The following is a 23,804-nucleotide window of genomic DNA, read 5'->3' as shown; positions in this document are numbered from 1 at the left end:
AGGGGTGATGCAAGCATTGATAAAGTGCGGCAAGTTAAGAGCAGATTGTGGACCACCATTGCCTTCTTGTTCAACCTACGACGACTTGTTCACTGTGCCCTTGTCAGACTTTTTGCAAAACAAAACTCCAATCCACCTACCCCCTCTCCCAGAGGGCATTGAGGTGATGTTCCATTCTAGTCGGGGTACTGACATCGTCCCCCAACCTTGTTGCTGCAGGCTCTGGGGAAAGGATGCTGATAGTTTCAAAGTTGATCAGTGGAGGCTGGCTCAGGGTCTAGCCAGGGAATAGTGGTGGTGTCATTTTGAACATAGAGATTACTTTTATGTTTGCTGGAATGCCCTCAGCATCAGGTTTAGGGATTCCCATGCCTGCAGATGGGCATGATGTATCCTGGGCCAGTGGGTTTATGATCTTCTCCCCCTCCGGTCAATAGGTGTCTGTCATCCTCCATGCCCTGGTGCACATGACTGTAAATAGTGTCAATAGCCCTTCCGCTAGGGCCTGAATGGAGTTTATTAATCTTCGGTGCATACTCCATGGCTTTGCCCCCTCCTACCTCCTTTCTCCGCTGGCTTCATGAAACCCTAGATCTTTGGGGTTTTGAAAAGGCTTTTGATTTCCTCTGAGATGTGTAGAACTCATGGCCTTTGTTACACCCAAAGGTATAGTGAAAAGGAATTCATAGGTAATAACCTAACATTGCCTTTTTAATCCGATTTAACAACTAGTCACCACAATGTTTCTTTAAAACATGTTATAAAGAACAAACTGAGATGTGGAAGTAAAACAGAAGAAATAAGAAACCCTACTCTTGTCATTAGGTACTTCAAGTCCCAGAATCCTTTAATTACTGGGATGAATGAAGAGGTGCAGAAGGGTTATAGAAGTGGTCAATTAATGCAGATTGCCCACACCTCAGGGAGACTGAGAGGCTTAAAAGGCCCCTTCAGGTGCAGACAAGTAGTTGTGGAACGAGTGAAGGAACAAGCATCAGCCAGAAGCATTGTGGTGTATGCAGACTGTCCCAAGCTGCAGGAGGAGAGAGAAGATGCTGGGACAATTGCGTGGCAGAGAGCAACTGTCGGTCCTGAGAGGGTCTGTGCCTCTCAAATTCTTGATTGCAGAAGTCTTCGAGGGGGAAGCTTGCCCTCTGGTGATCAGGTCTGCAGAGTCTGCGCAGCGGGACGCGAATAAGAACGTTTTCCCTTCCCAGAGGCCGGTTCATGTGGCTGGTGTGCACCAGAGGGTCTCAAGGTGTCTGGTGGCTGGCGTGCACAAGAAACCCCCAGGAGCCACAAGGGTTCTATTACCAAGTGGTGTGGAGGGGAGCAAACTAGAAGAGGTTTGCTGGATCCAGAGAAGCCGAAAGAAGAATCCTGCAAGTGCCGAGATGAAGATAAGAGCACGACTTACCTGGTGAGTTTGCAGCTTGTGTGTCACCGCGGAGCACTCCTTCCCTGTTCGCGTATGCAAGTGTAAATGGGTATGCCAGAGGACAGAGGTTCGTGCTACACAGTCACTGTTCAACGGAGTGCCCAGGCCCAACGAACCCTTCCACAGCAATGATGGAGGACTCAGCCAAGGGCAAGTTACAACTGTCCTTTATTCTCCATAACAGACAGGTATCATACAAGAAACCAAAAAATCTCCAGCAATCATAGCTCCTGAGCCCGTGTCACGGTTTTTTGTTAGCAAATGTCGTCACAACTTAGAACCATTTGCCAAAAACCTACGAGCCCAGTCTATTGGGTGGCTCGGGTTGTAGTGCCTATAGAAGACACCCATAGGTGTTAGCTAACTGGCCCTTCCATGTCAGGTGGTCTCGCCTGACACTTTCCAAAAACGATCTATTACATAGTTGAAGAGTCGCAAGACTGCCTTTGGCCCTTGCCCATTACCTTCCACCTTAGAATTTGTGTTCCCAGATTGGCTGGAGCGGGTCTCCTCAGGCATGGGACCCTGCGCTGAGCTTGGCGCTCTTGTGTAACCTTTCAAGGTGATGAGAGACTGTGTGTCCCACTTGTTGCCACTGGTATATCCACCTAGCCTGAGAGAGTGCCTGCAAATTGCAATGTTTGTTGGGCAACACATGTATCCGTTCTTATCTGCTTAGCTGGGAACAGCTTCTCTTCCCACCAAGGGTAAATGGCTATTGTTCGGCTCGGCTGCATCACATGGGTGAGGACCGTAAAACTGAGCTTTTGGTCTGCAATTAGTGAGGATTTATTTTATTTTACAGGTGGCTCTTTGCCCTCAGATCCAGGAATGTTGCACCCAGCTTTGTCCTTGGCTCCAAGCACTGCCCCTTCGCTTCACGCTGCAGAGTCTGCATGTCTTTGTTCCTTGTTCTGAGGCCTGTGGCTTTGTGCACTTTTTCACTACAGTTGTTCTATGGTTTCTCTGTCGATATATGCATTAGTGCATAGCTTTCTCTTGAGGTTAGTAGTATTCGGTTCTTCCAGGTTCCATATATATCCCTGAAGTTCCCAATGGTTAGTTGCAATAAGCGGCTGCAAGCTTGTGTCAGGGAGTTCCCCCTTCTCACCTGGGTCCGATGTTTGCCGGTGACTTCGATCTCTGCCTTCTTGCGAACGCTCCTGGTCTTGAACAGCGCTGCTCGAGATACGTCTGGTTCCAGGTTGCGTTTAGTTCTGGGATCACGGAGTCCAGGAATCCGGGAGACTGGAAAGACTAGAAAAGCTCGGAACCAGGAAGGGGGAAAGGAAAAGGGGTGGGCAATAGCACTGGGACAAAGGGAACAATACCGCGAGCTATGAACACACGTCTGGGCTACTCTGCAATAGCATTGAGACGCGCGGAGCCGCGGAAGGCGTGGTCTATAAATAGACCACGCCGCGTTCAACGCATGGAGCGAGCAAGGGCTTCAGCTCTGGACGGCCATGTTGGAAGTAGTACGGAATGCAAGCCCCGTTGAGACAAGGACCAGGAGGTCCAAAAGGGGCGTGATCTGAAGTTCATGACAGCATGCCTCCTCCGAAGGCCTTTCCCTCCAGGTTTGCCCGGGTGTATTAGGTGAAATCTTCTGAGCAACCGAGGAGCCTTGATATTTGAAATAGGTTCCCAGTGTCAGGTCCAAACTTGAATCTTCCTGCAGGAGTGATGCTGGGCCCACCAGACCCCCTAAGTCTGCCTGCCCAACAGTGCTTCAACTGATAAAACAACCAAGCTGGCAAACCCAAGGAGAAAGGGGAATAGATGAGAAAATAACAAAAGACAGATCTTCCCTGGCTGGCACTGTAGTTCTCTGGAGCTGGAAATACACCTCAGTGTCTGTGAGATCTAGGAGACAAATATATATGTATATATTAATAATCAATCCACTCTAGCTAAGTTTACTAAAATGTTACCACTCTCCTTGTAGTACCTGTAGCCTATGCTTTATTTCTGATAGGCTTATTCAGTTAGTAGCTGAGCTGAAGTCTGGAAATCAGAACTCGATGTTTCCTTCTTCTTCTACTGTGATAATATTTTTCATAAATGAACTTCTTTAAATATTTATTCTCGTATTTATTGCATATGGAAAGTCTGTTACTTGAATTAGTCTTTATAAACTTGCAATAAATTACGATGTCAAAAAAAATGTAACCTCCTTAAAAGATCATCATTGCTGTAAAGAGTTCCACTAGCCGTTTACTTCCTGATTAACGAATGTCAGCCGACACAACGCTTCTCTACTCAATTGTCCTTAGAAACTATGCCTTTAGAACAAAAAATGTCACAACGCTTATCGTGCTCAATATAATAGTCCTGCAAAACGAGCACTTCCTGAAAAGACGTCACAACGCTTATCGTGCTCAATATTCTAGTCCCGCGAAACGAGCACTTCCTGAAACGACGTCACGACGCTTATCGTGCTCAATATTCTAGTCCCGCGAAACGAGCACTTCCTGAAACGACGTCACGACGCTTATCGTGCTCAATATTCTAGTCCCGCGAAACGAGCACTTCCTGAAACGAGGTCACGACGCTTACACGCGCTTTAAACATTCGTAAGGTTCCTTCTTCTAACCTCAGAGCCGCGCGTGGCGTAATACTCGAACTGAAAAATAACGCTCCCGAAAGAACTGCGAGCGAGAAAAAACAAACATGCGAGTAATACACGAAGAGTTACGCGTGCCTGGTTAGTAAATATTAAACGCGCAGTTGTTCAGGAAAAAACACTTTCAGAAGTTGAATGGAAGCATAACAATAAAAGTTCAAAATAGTAACACTGAATCTTATTTTCCTCAAAAAAAAAAAAATATTAGCATTTGATTTCCACAGTCTTTTTCAAAAGTAAATCGAACTGAAAATCCTTGACATTAGACTTTGTAGAATTAATAAAACTTAGCTTGCTTCATCTGTACGACTTCTTCAGCTTCTTGGATAAACTTCACTTCAGCTTAGAATTAGTAGTAATTGGATATTCTAAAATCTTCTTGAAATACTAGAATTAAATATACTTAAATATATTCTTTGCTAGAGCTAACTAAACTGCGACCTGTCTCAAAGGATACTAAAATGAAAGGCAGTTGAAAACTCGGAGCAACATTCCAAATTACCTCATAACTATTTAAACCAATCCGTGCTCCAGAAAAAACTCTCCATCTTGCTTTGGGGAGTCAAGTGATTCCTGAATGTACATTAAGGAATATTTATACTAGTTCAATTGTCAATCCAAACATAACCCAAACATCACACGTAACCTACATTCATAAGGTTTTCTGATGCTAATGATGAATTCTTAATTAAGTAATGTAAATGTGTAAGTCTATTTAATTTACCTTGGAATTGTAATGTTATGTCTTTTAAGGTTATGAATCCTTGAAACTCTAGAAATGTACCATGAAATCCTGACACCCAGGTCCTTTCGCTAGGAGGATATCCTTTTCACTCTACTAGATATTGAAGATGGCCCCGCTTATAGTCACAAATCCGGGACACCTCATCTGGAGTCACAAATCCGGGACACCTCATATTCCAGTTGGTTGTCAACCAGTAGAGGAGGTGGTCCACTGGGATTTCGAGAGGACTGGATGTAGGGTTTCAATAGGGATGTGTGAAAAACTGGATGAATTATTTTCCAGGAGTCAGGTAGCTTGATTCGATATGAGACAGGATTGATAATCTCCTTGATGGGAAATGGACCATAGTAGCGGGGAGCCAGCTTGTTTGGTCGTAAGTATCGGGGGAGTAGTTTTGGTGACAACCACACTCGGTCAGCGACCGTATAGGAAGGACCTGGTCTTCTCTTAGAATCTGCGTACCTCTTGGTCTGTAATCTAGCTTTCTCTAAGTGTTCTTTAGCCTCCCGGTGAATATTGATAAGAGTTTCGATCCAGGAGTCAGCAGTAGGTACTGGTGTAGGGTCAGGAAGAACCGAGGGTAAGACCGATGGATGGAACCCATGACTACAATAAAAGGGGCTGGTCTGTAGCGCTGAGTTTTCGGAGTTGTTGTAAGCGAATTCCGCAACGGGTATCAGGAGAGACCAGTCATCCTGGACCTTGGTAGCGAAACATCGGAGATAATGTTCCAGGGTCTGATTTGCACGTTCTGTGGCTCTGTTGGTTTTGGGGCGATATCCTGAAGAGAGGGCATGTTGGATTCCTAATACCCGACAGAGGTGTTTCCAGAATTGTGAACTGTATTGGGGACCCCGGTCATATATGATCTTGGAAGGAAGCCCATGTAGTCGGAAGATGTGTTCCAGAAATATTCCAGCTAGCTCTGAAGAGGAGGGTAGTTTCATCAGAGGCGTAAAATGGGCCATATGGGTATACAAATCTATGGTGACCATGATGGTAGTATATCTTCGGAAAGGTGGTAACTCCACTATGAAGTCTGTAGCGATGATTTCCCATGGTTTAGAGGGTAGAGTGGGCTGCAGAAGAAGACCCACCGGTCTCTTGTTATCATGTTTGTTTTGGGCACAGGTTATACAAGTCTGGATGTATTGCTGCACGTCACACTTCATTTTAGGCCACCAGAACTGTCTCTGTATAAAACGGAGGGTGTTGTTGATACCTCGGTGCCCGGAATAGAGTGTGTCATGACAAAGGTTTATTATCTTTTGCTGTAGCTTCCGTGTATGAATGAATAGTGCGTTGTCCTTGAATAAGTAGCCTTCCTTGGCTCTTAATTTCCAGAGATTTCATGTTGAAATGTCCTTCCATAATTCCGAGGATTGAGTTTGTGATCAGACTTCTTCCAGGAGATTAACTGCTTGGGCTACGAATATCGTGGGAGAGAACATTTTAGGAAATGCTTTATCTTCAGTGGTCACGTAGTCAGGACGGCGAGACAAGGCGTCAGTGATCAGGTTCTGTGATCCAGGGATATGGGTAATGTGGAACTGATACTGGGCAAAAAAGTAGGCCCAACGTGCCTGACGACTGTTCATGCACTCCAGTGACTGTAGAATCTGAAGATTTCGATGATCAGTACAGACTTGGACAGGATGTCTGGCTCCTAGAAGTAGGTGTCGCCATTCAGTGAAAGCTTGGCGAATGGCTAAGAGTTCCTTTTCCAGGACGGAGTAGTGCGTTTCACTAGGAGTTAAGGTTCTTGACAGATAAGCAACGGGGTGTTCCAAATCGTCCTCCATCTTCTGCTTCAACACTGCTCGTATGGCGTAATTGGAGGCATCCGTTTCCACTAAAAAGGGTCGACTTGTATCGGGTTGAGCCAATATGGGAGCTTGTGTGAACTCAGTCTTTAAACGCTGGAATGCAGTTTCTTGTAAAGTTGACCAGACAAATGGGGTGTCCTTCTTTAGCAGAGCCACTATGGGTTGTACAATCTCGGAAAAGGTGGCTATGAACTTCCGGTAGAAATTGGCTAGTCCTAGCAAGGATTGGATTTGTTTCACGGACGTGGGAGTAGGCCAGGCGAGAATGGCCTTTAATTTTGAAGGGTCCATGCCAATCCCCTCTGGACTAAGGATAAATCCCAGATAGTGCACAGAGGTAAAGTGAAACAAACATTTTTCAGGCTTGGCTAAAAGGTGATGTTCCCGGAGTCTTTGTAGAACTGCCTTAACATGTCCTTCATGCTTCTGAGGGTCCTTGGAAAAAATCAATATGTCGTCCAGATAGACAATGACGAAGAGAAACAACATATCAGAGAACACCCTTTCAATAAAACGTTGGAAAACTGCTGGGGCATTGCCTAGTTCAAAGGACATGACCAAGTACTCGTAGTGGCCAAAGGGTGTTCTAAAGGCCGTCTTCCACTCGTCTCCTTCCCGGATACGGATCAAATGGTAGGCACCCCTGAGATCCAATTTGGTGAATATTACGGCTCCTCTCACAGCTTCCAGGATATCCGAGATTCGGGGCAGTGGGTACCGATCCTTGAGAGTGCATTGATTTAAGCCTCTATAGTCGAGGCAAGGTATGAGTTCCTTGGTATCCTTCTTGGGAACGAAGAACAATGAAGCACCTGCTGGAGATTTCGAGGGTCTTATGGTGCCATTTTCAAGATTAGTGTCTAGGTATTCCCGAAGGGCCTTTTTCTCGGGTTCGGAAAGAATTAACATTCTGCCGAAAGGAATTACAGCTGAGGGATCAGTATCTATGGCACAGTCTTCGGGCCTGTGAGGGGGTAAGGCCTGGACTATGGCAGTAGAAAATACATCAGCATATCCCTGATAGGACTCTGGAACTTGTATGATATTGGAAACCATGAGTGGTGTTTCTTGGTCTCTTGGTGGTTTTTTAGGAGTTTCCGAGGAGGGATCCAGGGACAGACAGTGGGACATACAGAACTCTGAGCCCAGGAATAATGATCCTGCTGTCCAATTGATATATGGGTTGTGCTTTTGTAACCAGGGCATTCCCAAGACCATGGGGTAATGGGCTGACTTAATGATGTTGAATGTAATCCGCTCTTGATGATGGTTTATGGAAAGTTGGATCTCTTTAGTCTGCAAGCTTATGGGCCCTGAAGAGAGGGGCCTTCCGTCATTGGCTTCCACCGGCTGCATGGTGTTTCGGGTCTCGTACGGAATATGATGACTAACCACCCAGTCTTGATCAATGAAAATTCCCATAGCTCCGCAGTCCACCAAGGGCAGAACGGGATAGCTCTCGTCTTTGGAGGGCGACAGGAAAGCCTGTAGTATCACCAAACTGTTTTGTCCAGGAAAGTTCAAGGATGGAATTGATGTGGAGCAAACCTCTCTCTCCCGAATCTCTGCTCCATTTAAGATCGGGAGCTGGCGTTTCCCGAACGCTGAGGAGGTGCCAGAGGACATTCCCTGACCAAATGTTTGTCTGAAGCACAATACATACACAAACCCATATGGATCCTTCTCAATCTTTCTTGAGGCGATATGGGTCCACGAAAGGCTCCAATTTGCATGGGTTCAGGTTCTGGGGCTGGACTTGGATTTGCGTCCGTTCTGGCTGTGCTCTCAAAGGACGTCTTGGGTGGGTTTCCCTTGGATTTCTTTCTTTCAGCCTTCCTTTCCTGGATGTGAAAGTCTATTTGCAAGGCCAGGTCCATTAGTGCTTGGAATGAATTTGGTCTGGCCACCCTGGCCAGTTCATCCTTGATCTGTTCGTTTAGGCCTCTCCTGAACAGGGTAAAACTAGCCTCAGGGGACCAGTCTGCTTTCTTGGCCAATTGTTTAAATCTGGTCACATAAGTGAGCATATCTTGGGGGCCTTGTTGAAAGTCCAGCAAGCGTTCTTGGGCAGTATAGACCTGCTCTGGACGGTCAAACATGCTTTTAAGGGCCTGTATGAACCCAACGTAGTCGTCTAGGAGGGCATCGCCGGAGTTGACAAGGGGTGTTGCCCAAGTTAAGGCGTTGCCGGAAAGGTGGGATATGATGAAACCTACCTTAGCCCTAGGAGTCGAAAAATAATAGGGCTTCAAGGTAAAGTGGACCAGGCATGAATCCAGGAATCCGCGGAGTGTTTTTGCCAAACCATCATACACCATCATACTTGTCAACAATACCACCTAAAAGGGCACCCTCCTTTGTAGCAGAATCCCGGGATAAGACCAATTGTTTGAGCGCTGCGTTTTCCGCCTTAGGATTTTGAACCTCAGTAGATAGTTCTTGCATGCGTCGCATTAGCGTCGCATTAAGTCCTGCACGGCGGCTTCCATCTCGTTTTTAGGTTTGGTCGGGTGGCGTCTCAAACTGTCAAGGAGTTCCCCCTTCTCACCTGGGTCCGATGTTTGCCGGTGACTTCGATCGCTGCCTTCTTGCGAATCGTCTGGTTCCAGGTTGCATTTAGTTCCGGGATCAAGGAGTCCAGGGATCCGGGAGACTGGAAAAGGCTAGAAAAGCTCGGAACCAGGAAGGGGGAAAGGGAAAGGAAAAGGAATGGGTAATAGCACTGGGACAAGGGAAACAATACCGCGAGTTACGAACACACGTCTGGGCTACTCTGCAATAGCATTGAGACGCGCGGAGCTGCGGAAGGCGTGGTCTATAAATAGACCACGCCGTGTTCAGCGCATGGAGCGAGCAAGGGCTTCAGCTCTGGACGGCCATGTTGGAAGTAGTACAGAATGCAAGCCCCGTTGAGACAAGGACCAGGAGGTCCAAAAGGGGCGTGATCTGAAGTTCATGACAGCTTGTTTTGTGAGGCTCTTGCTCTCTTGCGTTTCTGTGTTTGGCTAATGAAAGAAAATGAGAAAGACTTTCGACAGTATGTGCATGTATCTGTCCTCTATAGAACTCTGTACCCATGTTCTTCGTGTTTGCTTGTGTGTGTCTGTACAGGGATGCGAGTTTGCTTTGTGGCTAACGTTACTATGTCGTGGTGTCTCTAATGATGTCAGCACAGCTGGATATTTATCGTTAGTCAACCGTGTCCATTGTTATGGCACCTGTGTCCGTGAAGACGTCAGCTGGATAGGGTTTGAATGGTTGTCTTAGAGAATATCTGCTTGCATATGTAGAATGTACTGGCCCTCCTGGGGGCTGGCCAAACAGTGACAGGCATCTCTCTTTTCTCAGTCTTCGGGTTGTCATGCGTATAGGGGTCATGAGGGCCATTCCAGGGACCCTGTCTTCAGAAGAAACGTATACGGCGAGTGAAAGAATCTCGTGTGTGACCGAAAGTGACTGGAAAATCACGTTTGAAACTCGTGCTATTATACCAAAGCAGAAGCAACACTCGCTGGCGAGAGACACTTACAAGGTACTTTTGTATACCAAAGTCCTAAAAAGCTGCAAAATTGTGGTATACAAAAGCCAATAGACTGTAATGGTGTGAATGTGAGTATATGGAAACGCCAACAAAGTGAAAGGGCCATACAATTGAAAGAGAACACATACGAGCATTGCCCAAGCTAAACCAAGGCAGTTATAAAATAACAGATTGTCAACCATGGAAAAGGGCCATTGAAAGATCCATACACAGTGGCAATTTAGGCTCAGATGTTACACAACCTGTGGTGAAAATTGGTATGAACTCGCATTTCGCATTATCCAAGTCAAAGGAAGATAATTAAAAGACCCTTTGCTTATCAGTCTTTGGTCACTTGTGTAGTGGGGAAACAAAGTGTCACAAAGGATGCCCTACTGGGAGAGAGAGATCCAGAGGGAGAGGAGCATTATTGTGAAAAGTGTTACAGAGCACTGATCTAGAATTTGTTTTCCCTGAAGAGCTGTTGAAAGTGGTGAAGCTGAAATTGGTTGAACAATTTGAAGTTGTGATGAAACAAACATCAAATAATATTTAACCCCAAAGCACTTGTGGTTTTGACTTGCTAATCAGGCCGGGGAGTATACCTGAACTGCAGACTGGTGAAGAAGTGGGCCTGGTGTGAGAGTAGACTAGGTGGAAATTGAAGAAGTGCTTAACAGGGGTACTGATGATTGTTATTTGTGTTTAAGGTGATACTAAAGCCATTTGTGGCCAGACTCAACCTGACCAATACTAATATTGTTGCTACTGATGAACCAAAGAAGGGTTCATAGCAAGACCAGGACCTCCTATTATTTGTGGCAGAAATAATCCTGACCAAGACAGTTATTGTTGCTATTGTTAAACTGAAGAATTGTTCAAGGAAGGAAAAAAACTTTTGTTTTCTGAGTTCAAACTTTGTGTTAAGTGGAGGTTGCACCAAACTGAGTTGGAACTTTCTGTTGACAAAGTGAAACTACATCAAACTAAGTTGGAACTTGGTATTGTCGAATTGAAGTGGAAACAAACTGTGGTTGAACATTATTGGAAATCAGGATTTACTTGTTTTCTTTTGTTGAACTGTGAAACAGAATCCCGTTTAAACTTGGGGAAGGGGAATTCGGCCAAGGTACGAAGAGACTGGTGACATTACAAATCCCTTAATTGTTGAGAATTGCTGTGCATTTCCTTGTTTATTTTCTGTATGTACAAGTGTGACTGACAGCCTTTCTGAGTGTTTCCTTTAGTTTATTTTAGGCACAGAAATCCTCGTCTGGGTAGGGATAGTGAGCTGTTCATCGAACCTCATCTTTTAATAAAATGGCATTTATTGTGAAAACTTTACAAAGTTGTGTGCCTCACATATATGGCCCCTCACATCTCTCTGCTTCTCCGATACCATGCCTTCTAAATGCCTCTGCGAGGGAGAGACGTTACCTTCTGCGCTGGGCTGCCAGACTGGCTTCTCTCACTGTCTGACGGGTGCTTCCCTTATGGTCGGGCCGTGGGACATTTTTTTTCCTCCCTGTAAGGAGATGGACCACTCCATTGGTTCTGCTCTGTGTGTAAGGGCGGAAACCAAACCATCCACCTTTAAAGGGCCCTGCACGTTGCTGCCTTGCTCAATTCCCATATATCCAACAAACACTTGGGATTCTGTACATGAGGCAGGTGGATTAAAAATCCTGTTTGGGGCTTCCTTGTCAAAGGGGGGTCACGCCCAGTGAGATCCAGCTTGGGAAGAAAGGACGAATTCCCTGTATTTGTCACAATAACTAAAGACAGTGTCTAATCCTCGGCTCAAGAAAAACACAGATGGGTGAAACTTTAAGGTGGGCTCTTGCTGCCCCACACTAGGGACCATGTAGTCAATTACCAGAAAAGCACGTGTCCTTTACCGCTTGCGCATAAGCCCCAATATATATCTTCAAAGTTAAAACGTCCTTATATCTCAATAGACAATAGTGTTAGGAAAGATTTCCATTTCATGTGTAATTTTCCCTCCAGTTGTGAACCCCCCAACTTTTTTGCTTAGTTTTAAAACCATCATCTGACTTTGCCAGAGGAGCCCAGCCTTATGCTGCACTCCGTGGGCTTTTCGCTCACTTTTTTATGGGGAAACTGACATGCCCTTAAGACAGTCAGTACTGGGAGACTTTGTTTCCCTTAGCCTTTGTCCATGTTGCAACTTGTTAGCAACATGTTACAAGTACCTTACAGTACAGTGCACTTGGGGTCTCTAGTCATTTCCGAAGGCCCTAGATACACTCGAAGGATTGTTTTAGAAGTGCAGATGTGCTATGGACCGGGCTGGTGGCAGTTTATCTTTTCATGTATTTTTTAACCCCTTCTTGCCATGCAAACCGCGTTAACCGCGTTTGGCACAGAAGGGTGGCCTGGCTCCAAAATGGCTATGCCACGAGGTTTTTTGTCCTTTCCTTTGGCCATCTTGCCCCTTCACCTTCCCCAGGTCGAGTCGACCCGGAGCAGTCCTTATTTGGGCATGCATTCTCCCGCAAAATGCCAAGCTTTTGCAGGCTTCTGTATGCCTTGTGTGTCTGCTTCCAGGATGTGGGCTGGGTCCAATACACATCCTGGGTGCCAGAGAGTCTGGAGTGTGGTGAATGCCTGGGACCACCGTGGTCCGTAATTGGTCCACGTATGGTGTGCCTGTATGTGAGCAGATCTCCCATTGGGTGACCTTTGTTTTGGCGTGAAAGAGACTTTGGATAAGAGAGGGCCCCAAACAGCCATACCAGGTCGATCTCTGGAGTTCTCACTGAACAAAGGATAGGATCCAAGTATCCTGAAACCAAGAAGCTGAGTCGTGGAACTGCTGGTGACCCGCTGGAAGGTTTGGCACCCTGAGCCCGCTGTCCCGCTGGACCCCTCTGCATCTGATCAAACTAGAACGTCTGCGAAGACGCTTCGATTAGAATAGTGGGAATAACTATTCTCGGCACCTTCATCAAACCCTGCAAGTGAGCTTTCTCTGAAGTGTCCCTGGGCCAACCAGTGAGCTGACCTGCTTAAGCAGGAACTTTGCCCAGATACCCCCGCTGTTTCAAGGAGACCCTTGAAACTTGGTACGTCGCTAGTTCTGTGTTCACTGCACTCTCGCACCAAATTTCGTACACTTGGCAGTCCCAAGTCTGGAGTAAAGAGCGAGAGCCTGAACCGGAGTGAACGCAGTTACCGTGTCGCCCAGCATGGTGATGGACTTTGCAGGCGCGCTGCATTTGTGCCCCTCTTGGCCCCGAAGCCTGCTGCAGTGAAACTGTCCAGATCCATCCATCAGGAGCGGAGAAATCATCACTGTCCCATTTGGGAATTATCACTGTATCTTTGCTGCTGAAAGCCACAGAAATTGTTGCATTTGAACCTCCAACCAAAGTGGACTCGACTGCCGAAGTTTGGTCCCGAGTGCACCTAGGGGCGGGAAGGAAAAAAAGCCCTTACCGGTGGCCCCTAGCGCATCCAACCCTTTTTACGCACAAGTGACCCCTGACGGGCCCCTCTCCTTTTCCCTGCTAGTGTGAACTAGCGAACTATTCCCGAACTCTGGAACCTGCTCTGCCCTGTTGAGGAGACCCTCCTCGAATAGTGGGAACTTATTCTTCATCACCTCACCTGCCTGCCTGAGCTGCTACAGCCCCCTGAAGAGACCCCGTTTTCGCCCATCTGCACTACCGCGTGCGCCAGCATTGCAAGTACATTTGAGCAATAGGCTCCCCTCATTTTAGGGACTGGACTGCCTTTCAGTTAGGATTGTATTTGATGCGGAATTGCCTAAAGACTGTTTGCACTAACTGCTTCCTTCCCCTTTTAGGTTGTGGACCCATTCGGTGCATTAACTCTTTAGGCCAATTGGTCTTTTATATATGTATTTAGGTAGGATTGTATTGATCTAAAGGTATTACTGTGATTATTATTGTGTGGTTAACTTTCAAAGACCTTGAAATAAATGTACATATACGTTTTATATATACAACTGACTGGGAGTGATTTGGAAGTGTCCTTTCCTCTGTGTCCTTATTGAGGTCTTTCAGTCACCCTCACCCCTCCTGAGACCTAGTCTTTACCGCCGCCAATGCTACCTTTATTGGTCTGGCTTGTCCAGAAGGTTACCCTGTTCCAAGAAACTAGGCTGGCCTTCTGAAGCCCACCAGGTCAGAGTTCAGAAATCCGTCTTAACAGTAAGCAAAGGTCCAAAAGCTATCGATTTGTAATCTTATAATATTTAATTGTAATGCAATGGTCCTGCACGAACACGTGTTTCGACCCTACTACTGGGTCTTCTTCAGTACTACCAAAACCAAACAGTTTTATTATCATTGCATTTCGACAATTACAAATACACATTATGATACCCACAATTGACAGTAAAATTTATGACAATTACACATTACAAATAATATGCATTCCGATATCCATGCTTATACACATTCCACCCAAATAATTGCCCTTTTCAATTAATTAATTACCAACATTTGAAAACGAGTTCCACCCACACATGCGCACATCCTCATATTCGTGAGTTAGGGAGGAGAAATGCAATATCCACACTTTCATATATTGATGTTCCCCCCCTATAAGGTTGACACTGGCCAGATGGCCAGATCGCCTGCCCTACTGCTGCGCCATTCCTTAAGGACTACCAGCTCCATTAACCCACCAAATTGCACGTTTGATAACCTCAAGCGACTGAAAGGTTATATGCGCTACTTGTAACTCGCATACCCCTGTGCCTCTGGACTAACAACCCATCACCGTGCCCTACACCAAAACAAAGCAATACACAAAGCCCAGGTCATTAACGCTGCTGCATCAATCTAGAGCTAGTGCTGGAGCGATCACGCTAGCATCTCATTCTAGAAATACATACAGAAAACCAGCAAACATGCCATGCTTATAAAATACCACAATAGCCAGTTAACATCATGCACCCTCACCAGACCATACCACTACCTTTACTCATGCCTGTTTACCTTACAGCAACAACTAGTTGCGTAATATCGCTCAACATGTTTACCAGGTTGGGATTCTTTAACTTCTTTAACACGTGCTCGCAATTCTACAAAGCAAAACCGTACGATCAAACGTTTAGTTTTAGCAATCTGTCTTGATATTTAAAATTAACCATCAAGACCCCTGCTGTTGCCTTTACTTGTGCGCGATCAAGATCACAAGAGCCCTTTGGCCACTGTTGCGGTGCTCCGCAAAACCGAAACGAACCCAAATGGCGCGCACAGCGTTTTTCCATGAACCTATATGCCGTATTGTCATGACAACCATGACGCTCACGTCATGTCGTTCTCGCACTACGCCATCTGGAGCCAAACACCACACCCTATTCCTTCGTTGCCCTGAGGGCCAGGACGCCAGAGCCATGATGTCCACGCACTACGGGCTTACCAACCTATCACATTCTGCTCCCTCTCATGCTAGTCATAAAAATGGAATCACCCATACGCCACTATATTCCACAGCCATCCAATCATTGGCAACCCAACCAATTTAGTGATGCCACTCTTCAGAATGTAACTGTAGAGTGTCTTATTACATAGAACTTCTTTTACCTTATCCTATCGTTCTCCACCGATACTCGGTTCATCACGCCCAGTTACACCCTGGCTGAAACACATGCACACACTCTAACCACCTACCTCCGCTTGAATCCTCAGCTGCTCATAGGTTTAGGTTTTGGGTGTCAGCTCGGTGGGGGTGAGGCCAATTTATATAACAAGCCAATATAGTTCTCTACTAGATCTTAAGTAGTATCCATACTTCTCCATAAGTACCCCGTGTCTCTTAGCAAATATTGTATGTTTTGGAAGGTTTTTCAACTTAATTGTATAACTCCTTTGGGCTTAAGTCCAACCCTGCATGTTCATGGCAGAAATAAACCGTATTCTGCTCCAACATGCTGTATTTGTGTGGTGCTAGACCAGGGGGGTCAAACATAAGGCCAGCGGCCTGGATCGGGCACCTGACGTCACTTCTGCAGGCCTCGCACACATTGCATAGGAATGTGCTTTGATAAAGCTGACCAAAGACGAGGCTGCTTGGGCGCGGTGGCTTTGGCCTCATTAACATGAGAGCCCATTCCATCCAGAGTGCAGGGCACTACTATGCCAAAAGCCAAGCCCCCTAAAAGAACGGGGAATGGAAGCAAGTTGAAAAGTGCAATGAGTACAAATGCAACTTGGTTACATTTCCCATAAACTGTTTTCTTTTAATCAAAATGCAAATGGTACTTTTTCTTCTGCCACCCTAAGTACCTTGACACCATATATAAACAAAGAATGTGGGTATTCTGAGCTACAGAGCATTTCTGGTGGCAGGGATATGCTCTTATAGGAAGTTGCGACTGAAATGTGGCTGTTAGCTGAAACAAAAATGAATCTACAGTTCATAAACCATCCGCATGGGTTCCTTCAGCCTCATTGTAAATCCCTGATTCATGTAAAAGGCTTAGTGAGGTACCTTGCATCCCAGCAATAAATTACAGCTGCAATCGGCTCTCCCAAATCCTTCAATATTTTCATGTGCTGTAATTTCTCGGGGCATGGCACTTAACCAATTTACATTTCCCCCCAGTGTGGTAGAGTAGCAGAATTTGTTTCCAGTGCTATTTCAGTGAAGTTGCACAATTGTAGTTTGCATCTGTTTTTTTCTAAGGGGCCCACACTTCTCTGATAGGTGGGCATATCCTGGATTTACTGCAATGAAATGCACCAGTGTGCTGTTGGTGTTTGGATATGGACAATGTTATTCCCTGCATGTAGTATGCAAATCCTATGCCTTTTCAATCAGTTTCCCTTGAAATGTGTGCTGTAAATTTCAGTATATCCACCTAAACAATCTCACACCGCGCCAACACTCTGCAGTGGTTTCAGGCTCGCTCACTTCACTTACTGATTTTCCAAAAACATTTATGCCACGCCACTTTAAAAATCCACCCACTTTTACCTGTTAGCCTTACCCTGTTCATTTTCATAAGCCTGGAGGTGCTGCCCACAACACTGCTTTTGAATCCAAATCATCCTTCAGTCTGAGTTTGACAACCAGGACTAGAAAATGAGGACTGAATGGAAACGAAATGTAATCTCTCCACTTGTGCTAAAGCATCTGGTGGTCGCCAGTAAACTGAAAAAAGCTGTCGTAATTGCTGAAATGTATTGCAGTGCCTGTTCTACTAGGCTTGACGCACAGCAAGGCCAAACATTTCTTCATTCCAGGACATGCGAGTGAAGTTTGCCCCCTCAGTTGACTTTTTTTAAACTGTACTTCGGGAAATGGATTTGTTTGAACTCTCTGGCTAGTTGTAGTTGACTTGTGAATGCTACTTATACAACTTCTGCAACTCTCAGTGGGGCTCGCAACTATTTTATTTTATTGAAAGTATTTTCCTTCCTTTGTGTGTACATTTGCTTTGTGACTAACATCATTGCTGTTCCATAAGAGTGCTTTATGTTGTGTACTTTAACATTCAGTCTTCTGATGTGCTTTTCTTGCGTCATAGCTTGACATCAAAGAAGAAATTGAAGATGAGGAAAAGACTGTCAGTGACTATCTAGACGAAAAAATGGAAGACTGTGATTCCAGTACTGGTGAAAAAATGTACTCCATAGCCAGCCAGTGCCTACATCAACTTAAAAACAGAAGGCCAGACATTAAAAAGGTACTTGGACTCTGGTTTTTCACCATACCATTCTCAATGAATACAGTTGTAATCATTATAATTGTATTCAGCTACAAACTATTGATCTAGAATATTAAAATATATTGTGTATTGGTAACATCTTTGTCTATCACAGGGAAATATATTTCATAACACAGGTTTTAATATTTCCATAGTACTTTAAATTTCAGGAATACATAGTAATGTAATCAAGCAAAGCAGTACACTTCTAGCAATATATGCCACAGCAACCCCGGGCCAAACTTAAACCCCCCACTACCCGATAGACTCCCCCACCAACCCACTACTTACCTGTTTGAGGTCCGCTCATCTTCTGACCCTGCAGCGGCAGATCCGTCCCACCCACGCGGGGCGGATCCGACGGCGCAGGGTCGGCTTTTTCCTCCAAATCTCAGGAAGCAGAGGACACCTCCACTACCCCCAAAGGCCATCACTACCAAACATGGGGAGCGGGAGACACCTCCGCTACCCCCAAAGGCCATCACTACCAAACATGGGGAGCGGGGGACACCTCCGCTACCCCCAAAGGCCATCACTACCAAACATGGGGAGCGGGAGACACCTCCGCTACCCCCAAAGGCCATCACTACCAAACATGGGGAGCGGGGGACACCTCCGCTACCCCCAAAGGCCATCACTACCAAACATGGGGAGCGGGGGACACCTCTGCTACCCCAAAAGGCCATCACTACCAAACATGGGGAGCGGGAGACACCTCCGCTACCCCCAAAGGCCATCACTACCAAACATGGGGAGCGGGGCACACCTCCGCTACCCCCAAAGGCCATCACTACCAAACACGGGGCACACCTCCGCTACCCCCAAAGGCCATCACTACCAAACATGGGGAGCGGGGGACACCTCCAGTACCCCCAAAGGCCATCACTACCAAACATGGGGAGCGGGGGACACCTCCAGTACCCCCAAAGGCCATCACTACCAAACATGGGGAGCGGGAGACACCTCCGCTACCCCCAAAGGCCATCACTACCAAACATGGGGAGCGGGAGACACCTCCGCTACCCCCAAAGGCCATCACTACCAAACATGGGGAGCGGGAGACACCTCCGCTACCCCCAAAGGCCCTCACTACCAAACATGGGGAGCGGGGGGACACCTCCAGTACCCCCAAAGGCCATCACTACCAAACATGGGGAGCGGGGGACACCTCCAGTACCCCCAAAGGCCATCACTACCAAACATGGGGAGCGGGGCACACCTCCGCTACCCCCAAAGGCCAACACTACCAAACATGGGGAGCGGGGGACACCTCCAGTACCCCCAAAGGCCATCACTACCAAACATGGGGAGCGGGGGACACCTCCGCTACCCCCAAAGGCCATCACTACCAAACATGGGGAGCGGGAGACACCTCCAGTACCCCCAAAGGCCATCACTACCAAACATGGGGAGCGGGGGACACCCCCAGTACCCCCAAAGGCCATCACTACCAAACATGGGGAGCGGGGGACACCTCCGCTACCCCAAAGGCCATCACTACCAAACATGGGGAGCGGGGGACACCTCCAGTACCCCCAAAGGCCATCACTACCAAACATGGGGAGCGGGGGACACCTCCGCTCTCCATGTTTGGTAGTGATCACCCAATCTGATCGTTTACAATCAATTGACTGTTATTAGCCGAATTCGGCCAGATTTACCATACGATCAATTGTAAACAATCAGTTTGGGTACTACCCTGCACAATACCGTATCCAGACAGTATTCCTTAAGACGCAAATTATTTTGATAATTTTCAAAAACTTGAAGATTTTGAAGCAGCACAAGTTCTAGCCGCTTTATCTGATTTTAAGCCTCTGGGGCCGTTGGCTGCTGCAAGCAATTTTAGTTCTAAGAAAAGGAAATAAGTGGCCAACTGCAAATTGGCAGGGGGCATCACCATAGAGAACATAACACGTCCTCTTCCTTATGATGACATTTATAGTCTGCCAACCTTCTGATCTTTTTTGCAATGCCCTGTTACGCCTCTTAGGTTAATTTCTACAGCTCTTGTTTGTAAATGCTTTTTTCCTGAATTGGCCCCTGGTAATAAAGTAAGCATGTACTCCGAGATCAAATTCACATGCCTAATAGTAATGATACTTCAGTTCTTTATAGACTTCAGTACAGTTCAATCCTTAATTTCGTCTCTGTATCTAAACATTTGACAACTTCCTGAATTGCTTCTTAGTTTCCTCCAGTCCCCAGCGCTAAACCTATGATTACGTTAACAAAGGTACAGAAACATTTTCTGCTGCTCATAACTGTTGCACTTATGTTGATTTTGAATAATTTTCTCAATATGATTTGCAGGTCATTCAGGATTTGGAGAAGTTAGCAGATTCTCTACAGCCATCCTGATTTTGTTGGACGTTACCTGCGCGCTAAAAAATGTATACTTTTTCAATTAAAGCTTTGTGTACTTTTGTAACAGAAGACTTGTATATTTAACTTTTTACAAAATGCTATATATGCTTCTAAAATAAAAACATGTATTTTATTAAAGTACACTTTGGAAATGTTTTTTTAACTTCACAGTTTTGTGTTCCTTACTTTACCCTTCCAGGGAAAGGGTCTTAACTTTCCCCTGTAAACCCATGGTCCCTTATTCCTTAACGTCCCTTGCCTCCCTAGTGCTTGTTCCAGTTCCTGCCAACCTGTGAAGACCTTTATGGGAGACCAAAGTAGTGTAACCATAGTAGGGATTCCCCTGGTCTGAGAAATCCATTATTGCACCCTGTGGGAGAGGCCCACTGGAGAGGACTGACTAGAGATAGCTTATGGTCAACAAACTCTCCTTGGGAAGAAGACTGTGGAGCTCGAGCAGTCCAGTGTTAGGCGTGATGCAAATAACCAATTAAAGATAAAACACCAACACGGGAGCCCTACCCAGCCTCTGATGCACAAAATGAATTCAACTAAACAAGGGGACTCAACTGCAGCAGATACAGCCTTGCTGGGGGTTACCCGGGACACTTCTCCAATAGAGAGACTTCCAGAGATGCCAAGGACTCTGTAAAAACAGGATGAGCAGGCATTGCAAGAGATTAAACTAGAGTCTACTTTAGTGGTTACCCCTTATAACGCCTCTGTGAATCAGGGATTCGCACCTGCAGCTTATGATTCCAGCTCTGTCTTAATCTCCCAGGGAGAATCCAACACAATGGGACAGTGGAAAACCAGAGGACCTATGGCTTATAATTGAAAGGGGCAAATCACATGGGCAGGAGGTGGAACTGCATTGTGTTTAGTTAAACTAGGTGGGCAAACCGACCTACCTATCATGATCTGGTCTGAGCAATGCTGCCAATTCACTACGGTCTAAGAATGTGGACTGGATCCCCTGGGTGTTTGGGTTGAGTTGAAAGAAAGAAGAGCATTCCTAAAGGAGAAGGAAGAGCATAGAGTGCTAAGGGAGGTGGAGCGGAGAGTGCTAACACGGGAGAATAATGAATGTTTGGAGCTGCGGTCAGGGGCAGTGTTGTGGGCTTGCCAAGAAGGTAACCTCAGAAGTCAGTCTAAAGTAAGGAAGGACTAGACCAGTAGAGTCACAACCTGAGAAAGTCTAAGACAGGAGTACAGGCGAAAGGAAAAGCCTGTGGTCCAGAGCTGAGGAACTGCTAGTCAGAAGACCATATGCAAATGGATATTTCTCCTCTCTGAAAGGTACAGTGATCTAAAACGTGGTTGCTAGACCCTCCCGAGTGGGTACCTTCCCAAAGGACGGGTTATTTGGTTCTGTTCGTTCTCGGTAGACAGGCTCCCAGACCTCTTTGTGAATCATACTGGACTCTGCCTCAATTGCCAAACGTTACAACAAAGTAGGAACTCCTTAAAACCTAAGAAAACTAGTGGGAAAGGGGGGGCTTGCGGTACCAGACTAGTTATATGGGGGGATTAGACAACTGTGGAAAAAGGCGCTGCCTTGAAGGCCTCCTTTATCTTGGATTAACCTTCGAATATCCTGTTTTTCTGGACTCCTGAAACTCCATTGGCAAGAAGGGCACTTGTGGTGTGCTTTATTTTGCATTACTCCTCATCCTGACTCCAAAACAATTCACTGTAAAGACACGTCTGTGTGTATTGCTTTCCATAACTCATGACGGCACCTTTAGGGTGTTCAATTTATAATTAAATATGCACATTTTATTGCATATTTTCTAGAATATGAGCACAAAATAGGACCAATGTCTCCTGAGCATACCACAGCGCAAGCTGCTTGCAGGGCATTCTATCAACGTCCACAACCCTTCTCCTGAAAGACAAACTTAAGTTGCTCCACATTGTAGATTTCTTCATGGCTTGCTGATAAATATCATAACTGATGAATGAAAAAAGGATATTGAGTCCAATTTGTCAACTAATTCTAAAACCATAATTTGCGGTACAAAGTGCATCACTTCATATGTTGATAAATGCTTGCATGTGTTCATTGATTTTAAAATATAGATAACTGTTTCCAAAGGCCTTAAGACTATTGTGGTAAAGTCACATGGTATAATCCTCCTTGGAGGCTGTGAAGGCCGTGTATGCCAACCAGCCATGTCAAGAGCTATCTCAAGGTGGTATATGGGCTATTCCAATTGGCAACCTGCCTATCCTGGCATTTGAAAGTAATGTGCAGCCATTCTGTCAAAGCCCACAAACCCTCAGAGGGAAGTGGCCACCTTTTTGTGAGTGTTCTAGGTACGTCTTGCCCAACCTGCGTATCACTGCTTGGGTTCACCACTGACTTGCCATAGGAAATATTCCAAACCCTGTAGGTCCCTCATTAGAAAGGAATACCATGAAATGGATTGCACCTGATGAGTGGGCCCTCTGGGCGCAGAGTCATCCAGGTCAAGCCAGGAACAGTTGTCAATGATGCACTAAGCCCGCCATGACCCTCTCTTTAAGAAGAATCTGAGAATGGTTGACGGAGTAACCAGTAGCTCTTATTGCTGGGTGAATGCTTTTTTTTTTCTCCAAAACCCCTTATAAGGAAGAAAAACAACGCTTGCTGATGAAGTAAGACGAGGGACAGAGAAAGGTGAGAGAAAGACATTGTGAGAGAGAGGAATATTGGTGGGATAGGCTTACCGTTCCGAATGAAGAGTGTATCTGATGCTGCAGGAGAAGTGGAGAAAACCTACTTCCCAGTTGTGGGGTGGAAGAGTAGCAGGGAGGTGCTGGCTGGAAGCCTGTAGCAGGAGAGGAGAGATCCTCAGTCTGGAAATGGACAAAGGAAGGAAATGCAGTTTCCAACAGTCCAAGTCCACCCCAATCCACAGAAAAGGGAATTCAGTTGCTAAGAGCAAATCCAAGTTCACATGGGGAGATGCCAAATTTATCCAAGACAAGAGCACAGAAACCAAGATGTCCAGCGATAAAATCTTGAGTCAAAAATGGGAAACTCCAATGAAGCATAAAAGGCTTGCTACATAAACACCAGTTGTAGGTCGGCGCTCCACATTCCTGGAGGGACTTTGCACTGCCGCTTCTACCATGCTGGTGTCATTGCGCCGCACCATTGGTGGAGAGCACGCATTGTGCAATGAGTGCCCAATGGGATTCTGGGGCTTGTAGTTTTGTCAACATCTATACAGCGAATGCAACGGTAAGCGGCATCCAGTATGTGGTGTGCGCTTGCATCGTCTGATGCAGACTGCCCATGAGAGCGGTGTCTGCAATCAGCACAAAGAAACCACCACCTTTGTTGAACACACTGGGGATATGTACAATTAGAAAAACCCTGTATAAAATAGACAGGTCAGGCTTTTGCCTTTTAAACACACATCTAAGCCTTAGATGGTAGGTGTTACCTATCACTAGTGGGGATACCTGGCATTTAGGGATGCATGAGTTTGGGAGGGAAAAAGTATGGGAGATAGAGGGGTGCCCATTAGTTTTGACCCTCTTCCCCCCCCCCCATTTCCAGCCCAGTGCATCAGATTGAAAAATGTAC

At 46.0% G+C, this 23,804-nt stretch overlaps 1 protein-coding gene across 1 annotated transcript in view; it reads left to right on the top strand.

Annotated features, from left to right (window-relative positions):
• IRAK4 (interleukin 1 receptor associated kinase 4) overlaps positions 1-20,368 on the top strand; it is a 149,925-nt gene extending 129,557 nt beyond the window's left edge. The window contains exons 11-12 of the mRNA XM_069628018.1: positions 17,681-17,839; positions 20,174-20,368. Coding sequence (XP_069484119.1) covers positions 17,681-17,839; positions 20,174-20,221 — 207 coding nt within the window. The 3' untranslated portion in view covers positions 20,222-20,368. The remainder of the gene's footprint in view (positions 1-17,680; positions 17,840-20,173) is intronic.
• Positions 20,369-23,804: the final 3,436 nt, after the last annotated feature.

This window comes from Ambystoma mexicanum, chromosome 12 (assembly GCF_040938575.1).
Source record: "Ambystoma mexicanum isolate Mex_15411 chromosome 12, UKY_AmexF1_1, whole genome shotgun sequence".
NCBI lineage: Eukaryota > Metazoa > Chordata > Amphibia > Caudata > Ambystomatidae > Ambystoma > Ambystoma mexicanum.
This window is presented reverse-complemented; position numbering and strand designations above follow the sequence as displayed.